At 45.1% G+C, this 12,687-nt stretch overlaps 1 protein-coding gene across 8 annotated transcripts in view; it reads right to left on the reverse strand.

The window, feature by feature from the left end:
- The window catches only part of ANKRD6 (ankyrin repeat domain 6), a 96,480-nt gene that overhangs the window by 35,810 nt on the left and 47,983 nt on the right, over window positions 1–12,687 (reverse strand). For 7 of the 8 annotated variants that reach the window (XM_065681246.1, XM_065681245.1, XM_065681238.1 and 4 more), the window contains one exon: window positions 57–313. In XM_065681246.1, the coding sequence (XP_065537318.1) occupies window positions 57–176 (120 nt within the window). In that variant the 5' untranslated portion in view covers window positions 177–313. The remainder of the gene's footprint in view (window positions 1–56; window positions 314–12,687) is intronic. The other variant, XM_065681244.1, reaches the window with a different exon arrangement.

The raw sequence follows: 12,687 nt of genomic DNA on the forward strand, positions 1-12,687 counted from the left end.
GGTCTAGGAGTTATGTTAGTTCCCAGGGATTTCGCAAAGCGTTTTTCTCTTGTTACCTTGGTAACGGCTACCTTGGCACCCCTGTTGATAAGCTGCACCACATTCTCCACTTGGCCTTTGTGGGCAGCTACGAGCAGGCGTTCTGAAAGCACGGCAACCACATCCTGCTGGCTCATGAATTAGGAGAGACAGGTTTTCACAATTCCTCGGTCCAAAAACAAAGGTCTGGGATCGGTTCAAGCAGCATGCAGACAGGCGAGGAAGGACCCCAGCTCCCCGGACACTGACGTTACTGCTATGCCATCCTCTGGACCTGTGGATCAGAAAACAACACTGCTGTCAGCAAGGTTTCAGAGACAGAAGCACTGCAGCAGCTCCTCCCCGGGTGCTTGCCTTTGCATCGCTTTGGAAGGGGGTCACAAAAAAGCCTCAAAGCCTCCTGAAGACTCTGTATTTCTGTTGCAATGCAGAGGGATACAGACAGTACCACATAATGTGCCCTCAATCCCCTAGTTTGGGACAAAAATCCTTAAACTTCCTGAGAGCTTTTGGCCTAACCTGTATCTGTGTGGCACCCTTTCATTCCATCCTTCCCACTGGGTTTCCCAGACTTCAATTAGCCAAGGACAGGTTAACTACATCCACTGCTAACAGTAGCTCAGCCTGTGTTGGCCAAAGGAACACTAATATGTTATAGTTACTGGCTGCTGATACAAATACACAAACCTCTGCAGTGGAAGGACTGAGTGCAGTCAGCAATTAAAGGCAGCTGACTGCTCCCTCATGAGTATAAAATGCTTCACAGCCTCTCCCAAGGACACCTCTGGGAGGGATCATGACCTGCAACTGGGAAACACTCATTTTTGCTGTCAACGAGAAATGATGTTCCCCCTGCAGTGATTACATCACGCCCCACTGACCCCAGCAACAATTCAGGTGTAGCACTCATCACACAAACTTGTGTGTTCTTCCTCCTGGGCTCTACTGACCTGTTCAGTGAGCCATCAGAGCTGAAAAAGGGTTTCTGACATAATTCCAGAAAATGCATCCACAGATCACTTCAAGCTGTAGGACCCAGAACCTGCCCACTCTGGGAAGGTTTCAGCTTTACCTCTGCTTTTCACACATGGGTATTTAACTGTTTCAGTACAGGAAAAACACCTTCAAGATAGCCAGTGTGTATCTAGATGATTTATCTTCCTCTCTCTTGAAATATCACTGCACTGCTTCTTATCAGCTACCAGTATTACAGGCATTGCACAATCTAAGTAATCACTACAGGGACTAGATGATCATGGAGATTGATAGCAGAATACAGTGCCTCTCATCCTTACATTATCCTTTTGAATCCATCTCAAAACAGCAGTAACTAAAAGCTATTACTAAAAGCTATTACTGCTTAATGTCTTTGCTGCCCCCCTAAATTGATTTGTCTCAGTTTAGCTGATATTACAAAACCCTCCCCATCATAATCCCACCACTCAGAGTACTGACATTTTTGCTAACAGGTTCAGCAGGGAGATCAGCAGCAGAACAACAGAAAGATTTAATTTCCACCCTTATACCAAGATGCCACTCCCAGCAACAAGGAGAAAATGCATGGATGGCTTTGGCACGTGAACTCCCTGTCTTTAAAATACTGGGGGCGAGACCTTTTAATGAACATCATTCCAATGTTACTGGACTGTGTCCACCAGCACCCTTTCTGTGACAAAAAGATGCTGTAGCCCTGTTTACTTAAATAGTTAACAGGGTATTGTGATCTCCTGTGTCACCAAAGTGGTATCTAAAGTCCCTGGACGCTACAGGATCACTGATGTACACTAAGCATTTTTGGTCATGTATATTAAAACCATTCTGGTTAATTTGTAGTAGTCGATGATATTAGGAGAATTTAATCTGCACTCCAGTGGTAATTTGTATTAATGAATCTTGAAACACTTTATGAGCACTAATTCTTATAACACTCTTTGAGGTAAATAATATGCTCAAGAATATTACACGCATTTTAGAAAAAGGCCCTTGAAAGCACAGGAAAGTTACTGGTTTCTCCAAGGTTAATAGAAAAGTCATGTCAGAGCCAGAAAGTAACTGCAGCTAACTGACTCTTAATTTATATATATATTAAGTAATACTATTTCCAGGTAAAATATTCAGGTTAGCTTTTCCTCACCTTCCCCTTGCTTTCTAAGTGTAAACATGCTTGGTGTAACATGGAAATAACCACACATTTATTCAGGGAAACACGACAAACTTTCTGGGCCTCAGAGGCACTGCAACAAGAGACAACAGAGAAGTGGTGCCACTGGACTGGTCTCACACCCTCACTGTGACAGACACAGTCTGGACACCCTGGTAACATGGAAAAAGATGGAAGACAGAAGAAAAACCCCTTGTATCTTTCACCAACACTGTACACATCATACCCTGCTGCTCTGGCACCCTGATTTGCACAGTATAGTCCAAACCAAGAAGTACAGGTGGCCTACACTTAGTAATTTGGTCTGTGAAAAGCAACCCAGGTTTCAACATTGCTTCCCTAAATATTTGCTTTCTGGTGACTTGTGCTACTAAAGCAAGCTGAACCCCGCTGAGTCCACCCCCCCTGCTCTCAACACATCCCAGAGCAGCACCTCTGTAATCCAGGAGCACTTCCTACTCCTTCCCTTCTAGCCTTACAAAAGAGATCTTTCTCTGTGAGCTTTTCAGGCAGAGGAGTGATTTATTTCTGTGCCAGCCTTGGCTGTGCAGCAGTGGCTGCCAGATGAACCGTACCATCGCTTCTTTGTCCTCACCTGAGCTGGCTGCCTATGCTTTGGATGGAGTCATGCACAATACAGTGACAACTCTGCATCTTAGAACATTTTTGGTCAAACCCTGCTTGGTTTTCTTACCCCTGAAATTAAGAAAAAGAAACAAAACAAAACAGTAACATCATTGTCACTGAGACGTTTCTATATCCACTGCAAAAATCTCCATGGAGATAATTTCCTGACATGCTGACATTTCTGAGCAATTTCACATAAGCTGTAGATGTTCATTACATCTTAGCCACACTGCTAGAAATGTATCTTAATACATCAACTGACTCACAACAGTGCAAAGTTCAGTGCTGCTGAGGGAAAAATCTTGTTAACAGGTACGTACCTGCACAAGGTAATGCTGGAAATTGTACTCCCTAGTTTGAATTTTGATTCCTCTTTCTCACTGCATTCCCATCACTGCAGTACATTTTCCCTCAGAGATCAAGAGCCTCATCAGCCTGCCATGTCCTGCCACACTGGTGCAACAGGCTGTGATGGCACTGCCTGTTACCATGTAGTTTGCCTTCTTGCCTCTTCCACTGCTTGGATCAGTTATAAAGGCATAGCAAGGAGCTGATTTAGCTATTGGTCTTTTATGGATGACTCCCACATTGACCACGTCTCCAGCAATCGTCAGTCCCCTTTACTGTAGGGCAATCACATCACAAGCCATGCTCCTGCTCTGGGCTGTTTCACAGACGGACTGGCACAGCAGGTCACATTCCCCACACCAGCTGCTTTACATCACCTTAGCTGAGATTATTTGCAACTCAGAAAAGTGTATCCGATTAGGACAGGAAGCGCAGACAACTCTAAGACCAACTTTCCTTTTCTTCTGAGCTGGTAGGTAGGTGACAGTGGGAGAGGGAGGGGAAAGAACCCTCTCATTGCCCTCCCACGGAACCTTCCCCAGCCTGGTGGCTGAACAAGCAGTGGCATCACTCTCTGCCAGCTTTAACTCCCTACATGCCGCACACACAAAGCATCTTTACTTGATCATGTCCCTACTTGAAGCAGAAGGAGGAGGGTACCAGATGCCCAAGGATTATAATTAAAAGCTCAACCACCCTTTTCACACCCAGATGGTGCAGAATGAGCCAAACAACACAATTACAGGTGCTGCATCACATCCCTGCTGTTAGAACCTGCTGTCCAGGATTAAATCCCTTATTATCATCCCCCAAATCCGGGAACTTGGGGGAAATACAGAGCTCAGGAATATTCAAACCTTCTGCCTTCAAAACAACAAAACAAGGATTTTGCTTTAATGCATTTTTAAATAAGCCACCTCCGTGTTTCTCTAAGATCAGATTACTTACCTGTGGCAGGCTGGGAAAGCAACACCTACTTCCCAATCCTCTCCAGAGAGACCAGCCAGGTGTGAAGCCCACCGGTTCAGTTGCTCCACCAAAGCCAATCCCTTCTGAGAATAACCTGCTCACCCCATCGGCGAGCTTGGAAACGGACAGGGTGATCACGGACTGACATTCCTGACTAGCAGCAGTGAGGCACCATCGCCAGGCACTGAGGTCCAGCCGCATCCCCATGAATGCTTTCTGCAGCTCAATGAGTCACTCTGCTCTACGGATGCTCTAGGAGATGTTTGGCCAGGATGGCACAGCAAGGCATGAGCAGGCAGCCAGCTGCTTGGTGGCAGGGTCTCAAAGCTCACAGCTCTGGCCTCTATCCCGTGCAATTGGCAGAGTGGACAAAAAACACCTCATGCACCTTCCGCCTCCCCAGCTCCTTCCCCTCCAAACCACTTGCAGGCTGCTTCAGCATCTGTACTGCCAAAAACGTACAGGAAAGATGATTTCTACAAACCAGAGGGAAGCCTAGGACAATCAAAGGTGTCATTATGAAAACCACACCAGTAGCAGCTATATCTGGAAAACAGCAAAGCTGCACCAAGTCAAGAATAATGTGCTTTTGGATCATACTTTCCTTTACAACAACATCAATACTATTTTTACAGTTAGATTTTATACCAGTCAACGTTTCGAACTGGACACCTACATAAAAGTCTGGTAGTTTATATGTTGCTCTCTGCTTTTTTTCCTATTGTTTTCACTGAATATTTTATCACACCAAGTAAAATTATCCAGTTTCCATATGGACAATTGTGTGATTCATCACCCTGAATACCAGCACGGCCTGGTGGCACATCAGTGAAAGCACTTCCTGGGCTTTTAGTTCTTTTCCCCCACTTGTTGCTATTAATTACTCCAACAATGACTATTTAGCAGCCTCCCAGGGAGCATCTGCATGACAGCTGCTCATCATGCTTCCCACCACAACCAGACTGGACTGGTTGATGGCACTGCTCCACTGCAGCTGGTGGCCTTTTTACCACTAAGATCAACCTCCAACGCTGCACCTGCCAAGCAGAACGCTTTTGGAGGCAGGCACAGACACATGGAGACCAACAATGAACATCGGAGGCAGTTTCAAGTCACAGTTAAACATCACTAATATCTTTGCACAAAGACAACTGTTTTTCTTCCCCTCCTACTTCTTCCCCTTTTTCTCCTACTTCTACTTCCCCTCTTTGCCACACAGCCCTGACCCCACTCATCCAGTATGCAGGTTATAAACTTCCAACTTCGCATTTAACACGATTTGAGTTTTTTTATTTGGCTTATCTCATTGATGTTTCACAACTTCATTCCTCTCCCTGCCCTCCAATACCTGCCTGTACACATGTCAAAACCACTCAGGACAAGGGAGATCAGTTCTCAGCAAGCCCTCAGTCAGTTGAGCACTATTTACATGACAAAACAGTATCTATTGTTTGACAGGGACACTGTCTGTGTGCAAATACACATGCATGAGATATCTGGCTCCCATTTGCATAAAACCAGTTAGGAGGTCTTTCCAGCTCACTGCTGTTTAACAGCAGTTGTGCTGAAGCCCAGCCTTGGGAATGAAGCAGGCAGGCAACTGTGCTCGTGGGAGAGCAAGGGTTTATGTTATGCTCCCACACAATGGGAGAACTGTCCCTCACCAGCATCTTCTGTGCAGGAGCCACCCATGAATCAATTACAACACCACACAGATCCCACTGAAGCTGACTGCAGCACTTCACCAGGAGCAGAAGGTGCCAAAATCCTTCCCATAACAAACTCCCTTTGCTCCTCTGCTGCTCTTTCCTCATTCCTTACTCCCAAGGTACGTCCTTTGCTGCCAGGAAAGGCCTTCCAACCTCCCTACTCCACCAGCATGGTGGTTTTAGAAACACTGCCTTTCAAATTACCTATAGCACAGGCAGTATCTGCCATTCAGTTTGGAGACCTCGCTGCCCCCATGGTGGTGTGGTGGTATGGAGGTGGTGTGGTATGGAGGTCTCCTCCTCCTCGCTTTTGATGTGAACACTCCTCCCTGCCAGCACAAGCAATCCCACAGTCTCCCCCAAAATAAGCTACTTTACCAAAATGATCCCCAATCTTTTTCTAATATACTAACAAATATAATGAAGCATTGAAGACCACTGCCCATGGGTGGGCATCCCCATTCCCCTCCCTTCTTTCATTTCCTTTGTTGCTTTCTATTCTGTTCTACACACTGCAGGGTTTTTTTTCCCCTTCCCTCTAGATCACTTTTTCCAGCTATCTTGCTTGTTCATCCTCTGCTGTATTTCTTTTGAGGCCTGGTACTCAAAACCCCACAGACTATTTGCAGAGGACTCCTGATGCGAGCAGGACTCTTGATGCGAGCAGCCCTAAAGGCCACCTGGCTGCAAGGGGAAAAGTACTGAGCAGAAGAAGATGTCTCCTGAAATATTGACAGAGAAAATGCCTGCTGGCCTGTGAGCCTGGGAACTGCCAGCCTTGGTGCCAGCAACATCCTTTGGAAGCACAGCCACTGTCTTTGAAGTGCAGCTGGGTACCTAGAAGCCAGAGGCACCCTGAGACAGCATCGGTAAGCACAAAACCAAGGGACTGTAACAGCAACTTATTGTCTGAAAAGGTGAAAAATAGTCTGAAAAAGGGGAAAAACATCCCAAGAAAGAAAAGACCAGTAATTGCCATTGGCTGTTCTAAGTGCAAGATGAAGAAAACAGTCTGGAAAATAAAAATTGGTCTGAAAGAACAGAAATCATGAACATCTATTTGCTCTTGCAGGTGAAAACCAGAAATTAACAGCACCTATTGGCTGTTTCAAGGGGTGGTATCCTATGCTGCCTTACGTCCTTAGAAAGGACTAAAGGAGTTAATTTTTTTAACCCAAAACAGAGCTTTTCCTTATGAGAATTTCCTGTGCTACATGTAGTTTTCCTAAAGAGGTTGAGCTCCCTCCATGAACCTTCTGCAAGATCTTCTAGACAAGCTCTTGGACCCTTGCAGGGATGTCTGTCTGACTCCCAGCTCCATGACAAGGATCATCTTTGAAGTGAGACTCTGCTTGTTGCTTTCCTGGGCCCACTTATGGGGTCAGTTCAGTTTGTGAATATATATATTCACTGTGTTGATCACAAGTACTTGCTAGTGGTGAATTTTGTGTTATTTCTGGTAACATTAATAGCGCAGAGAAGTAGCCTCCATGTCTTTGTGTATTACAGAATCCCTGCAAACCCAAGGTCGTGATCTCCTACTCCTGCAGGCCAGATAACCTTTTGGGTTGTGACAACTCCCTCTAATCTCCTCCACAGCTCCATTTCTGCATCCCAGAGCCCCAGAGCTGGGCTCGCCTTTCCTTGCAACTGCAACATACAAATCAAATTCACTTCCCAGCCCATTCCAAACTCTGTTTCTGCAGCTTAACCAGTCATTCCCTGCCTTCTAGGAAGCACAGATCCACTCCCACAGCCGAGTAAGTGTAGTGCTTGGCACTCACCCCTGCAGAGTTTAATCATCGTGATTTTGGAGCCAAACCCCCAAGGATTTCCTCTCCTCCTGAAGTTCCTGCATCTCCTTCCCACCCTACACAGGTCCTTTCTGTCCCACAACCCATGCGGCCATCTTCCTCTGCCAGGGAAGGAGACTGAGGTACTTTGCGTATTTTCAGACACCAATAAATGTATTTGTGTTATGGGAGAAGAGAGAATCTGCTCTTCATGTAATATCATCCTGCCTATCACCATATACAGTGCCCCTGATTTTAACGTTCCTGTTATCAGGCAGTAAAATGAACACTGATTACCTTCAGAGTTTGGCCCCTTCATGTACAAGGCCCATCAAGGGAAATATATACAGAATAAATGGCAAAGGATATGCAAGTAGTACTTGCTTCATAAATCTATTTGTGAGTTGTGAAAAATCATCAGTCACTATGGCCTCAATATATTTTCCTCAAAGAGGATCATAAATCAACTCAGAAGTTTGCTGCAGATGTCTGGATTTCTTATTTCTTATCTAGTTGTTACACCTGAAGGAGCTGGAGAGGCTTATGTTACTGCTCCAAATGTTTAGGCAGTCTCTTGAATAGGTCCAGAAAACTGGATAATTATCAGTATCTTTTAAAAATATCACACCTACCACACTGCAAACCACCTTTGGAATCTCTAGGTTTATCTAGTGGCAGAATTTCAGTATTACACAGATGAGTATCTTCACTACCGAGAGGAAACACATCTTAAAACAACAGCTTAACTGCACATTAATTCTGCATGTAAAAAGGTGATGCCAGTGAGTGCTGTGCCATTCCTGTCGCAGTGAATATAATAGATCTAAAGTATCTGCTCTGCTTCACTGATAATTAGTGTAAGTACGGCCATTACAAATTTATGCATCAGGTGCCCTGACTCCATATATGACCTATCAAAGGCAGTTTAAACCGACTTCACCATCTGACCCAACATCGTAACACAGAAGAGTCACCATGGTAATATTTCCTAAGTATCCAGCCACATTTTTGTTTTGCTGGGAGCCTGCTATTAAGCAGATGTTTAGTACCCTTGGCCAGGATCCCTGCACAACCTTATGAGAATTCCCAAGAAGGTTGTGAAGGACATTTGTGAGGGACAAACAGCCAGTGTATCTAACGCACAGAATCACAGACTGGCTGAGGTTGGCAGGTATCGCTGGAGGTCATGTGGTCCAACACCACTGCTCCAGCAGAGATGGTTGCCCAGGACCATGGCCAGATGGCTTCTGAATGTCTCCAAGGATGGAGACTACACAACCTCCCTGGGCAACCTGTACTCAGTCACCCTTATAGTGAAAAGATGCTTCCTGACGTTCAGAGGGAACCTGCTGTGTTTCAGTTTGTGCCCATGGCTTCTGGTCCTGTTACTGGCACCACTGAAAAGAGCCTGGATACAACCTCTTGCATCCTCTCCTTCAGGTATTCCTGTACATTGATGAGATCCCCTTCTCTTGTCTCTGTTCAGCCTTCTCTTACGCAGGCTGAACAGCCCCAGCTCTCTGTCTTTGCTCTTAACAGAGATGCTCCAGTCCCTTCGCAGACCTTTTGTGGAAAATTTATGAAGCAATAGTCACCTGAAGCCACTGGAATGAACGTGTTTAAAACTGCACACATGGTCATTGTGTGAAGGTTTACCCCATAAGAAGAAGAAATTACTTGGTCATCCAGAGAACATGAAAGCCTGTAAAACAGCAGGGTATGCCCTACTCACAGAACAGTTTGCACAGTAGATTAACTCATTGCGTTTGCAACCTAAATAGTTTCTCTTGGAATGAAATTAGGAAACGTAGAGATTTTCACCAGTGGGACTCAGACAGCAGGACAGCATCCCTAGTGCAAGCATGCCCCTGCAGTACACCACCCTGGACCACACTCATGCTTTTTTCTCAGCAATACCAACATTCTTGTCTACTGTCTCCTTGCTAGCTTCTTTGGTGCCTTCTGCTTCCTTTCACATGCCCACCACCCATGTGGCCATTGTGTGCTGCACATTCAGGTCACTCTCATACATTCCTTCCCCCACCTCTTCTATGCAGGAAGGTTTTCCCAAATAAATGTAAGAAACAATAAGGTTCACACCAGCTTTAGTGATATTTGAAACATCTTCACAAACGGATTAAAAGCCAGAAACATCAGGATTCTTCTATTATCCACAAAAAAAAAAATCTCTGTATTTTCATGAATTCTTATTTTAGAGATTGCATGGCATGGACATAGAATCATAGAATAGTTAAGGTTGGAAAGGACCTTAAGATCACCTAGTTCCAACCCCCCCTGCCATGCGCAGGGACACCTCACCCCCATGTCGCTCAAAGCTCTGTCCAACCTGGGACTGAACACTTCTCTGGGCAACCTGCTCCAGTGCCTCATCACCCTCACAGTAAAGAACTTCCTTATATCTAATCTGAACTTCACCTGTTTAAGTTTAAAGAAGTTCATGTGCAAGTCTTACCACAGAGCTATGATTCACAGTAACAGTTCAAAAACTATCACTTCCATTTTATTACATGATGTTCCTCCCAAGACAGTCATTGATGACTGAAGCCAAACCTCAGATTTGTGAGAGCAAAAGGAAAAACAAGCCGATTGCCAAGTGTTTGGCACCACCTCTGCTCTGACCACAGATGACTGAATATGAATTTTCAGAAGTCTCCAAAACTCAGGGACACTCTGGACAGCACTGTGACATCAGATGTAAACAATAAGGTTCATGAAGCAGTGCAGACACGTACCACTGACTTACTCAGCTAGGCTCCCTTTATAGTCAACAAGGGACGTGATCCACGTCATCCTGAAGTACATTTCAACTGTCAGATAAATGACACTCTAAAACTACTTACCTCATTAAGCATCATCTCAGATACTCCACTGTAAACATCCAAAGTTAGATTAAATGAATCCTATCCACAGTATCTGTGAGAAACACTCAGTTTTCTGCAGTTTGCTAAAGGACTTCTATCTGCCTGATTCCACCATGACATCTCCTGTCAGTGGTAAATCACTGTGGTTTATTTAACATTACAACACTCGGACTGGAAAAGCAATGCAAAAAACAACTGGTGCGGAAAGTATTAGCAAATCTCACTAATGACCTGTCTTCTGCATGGATTTTAGAAATCACACCACACTCTTCGGTTTTATTTCTAAGCCCTAAACCGCTTCTGGCAATGATCCCACAAGCCTGGCTCACTCTCCAGTGTGCTATTTCCCAGAAACAATGGAACAACTAAGCACAGGGAAAGCCCCTCCTTGTGCCGAGGATGGGGCTTTCTAATGGGACAGTCTCTTGACTTTCCCTTGAAAAAACCAATCATCATCACAAACCTTATTCCAGCAGGTGCACAGTGCACTACTGCAACATGCTGTACATAACCAGGTCCAGAACAAATACATTTTATGACATTAAACACAAACCCTTTTCAGAATCATCACAGAGACCTCTAGATCCAACTCCCCTTCATGTGAAATAGGCTGATTGGAGAAAGCAGTTATTTCTTCTTTCTGTGTACATCGCATTTACATATATGCACAAGCATGTATACATCTGTGACAGAACTGCAGCTCATTTCTATATCCATCAGCAATTTAGCAGTTAAATAATATTATAGAATCATAGAATCATAGAATAGTTAGGGTTGGAAAGGACCTCAAGATCATCTCGTTCCAACCCCCCTGCCATGGACAGGGGCACCTCACACTAAACCATCCCACACAAGGCTTCATCCAACCTGGCCTTGAACACTGCCAGGGATGGAGCGCTCACAACCTCCCTGGGCAACCCATTCCAGTGTCTCACCACCCTCACAGGAAAGAATTTCCTCCTTATATCCAATCTAAACTTCCCCTGTTTAAGTTTTAACCCGTTACCCCTTGTCCTGTCACTACAGTCCCTGACAAAGAGTCCCTCCCCAGCACCCCTACAGGCCCCCTTCAGATACTGGAAGGCTGCTATTAGGTCCCCACACAGCCTTCTCTTCTCCAGGCTGAACAGCCCCAACTTCCTCAGCCTGTCTTTATACGGGAGGTGCTCCAGTCCCCTGATCATTCTCGTGGCCCTCCTCTGGACTTGTTCCAGCAGTTCCATGGCCTTTTTATGTTGAGGACACCAGAACTGCACACAATACTCCAGGGGAGGTCTCATAAGAGCAGAGTAGAGGGGCAGGATCACCTCCTTCGACCTGCTGGTCACGCTCCTTTTGATGCAGCCCAGGATACGGTTGGCTTTCTGGGCTGCGAGCGCACACTGCCGGCTCATGTTCATTTTCTCATCAACCAGCACCCCCAAGTCCTTCTCTGCAGGGCCGCTCTGAATCTCTTCTTTGCCCAACCTGTAGCTGTGCCTGGGATTGCTCCGACCCAGGTGTAGGACCTTGCACTTTTCATGGTTGAACTTCATAAGGTTGGCATCAGCCCACCTCACAAGCGTGTCAAGGTCCCTCTGGATGGCATCCCTTCCCTCCAGCATATCAACCAGAATTACATCCTTCAGTCATTCTGTCTCCAGTAAAAATTCTCTGCTTCCCTGTCCACCCACATACATTCTCTACATGTAACTTAGAGGATGACAATGCTAGTTTACACATACATACCTACATATGTACACACATACATAAAAGCATGTAAAAAATACAGATCTAATTTCTAAGGAACCATGTGCATTCTTACAAAGAGTTTGGGCTTTTAACACTGACAACTCAGAAGGCCAAAGATTTTAAGGAACTATGTCTCCAGATTTTGGTCTTTCATTTTCCTCTCCATCCAGCACTACTACTACTACTAATGTCCTGGTTTGCATACCAGAGAAGTGGTAGGCACTATATACACATCCATGCAAGCTGTCAAAAACACAGAAAAGTATTACAGGCTCCACCTATCTGAAAATTCAGTCTCTCACAATGCTTTCCTGTACCTGAGCATTTATCCTGCAGAATCACCCATGTAGCTGTGATTCCTTTTGCAGCAGAAAATGGAATAAATAAAACAAGTAATTGCAATCTGTGTTTCTAACAATGTATTGCTC

Source organism: Lathamus discolor, chromosome 5, assembly GCF_037157495.1.
Source record: "Lathamus discolor isolate bLatDis1 chromosome 5, bLatDis1.hap1, whole genome shotgun sequence".
NCBI lineage: Eukaryota > Metazoa > Chordata > Aves > Psittaciformes > Psittacidae > Lathamus > Lathamus discolor.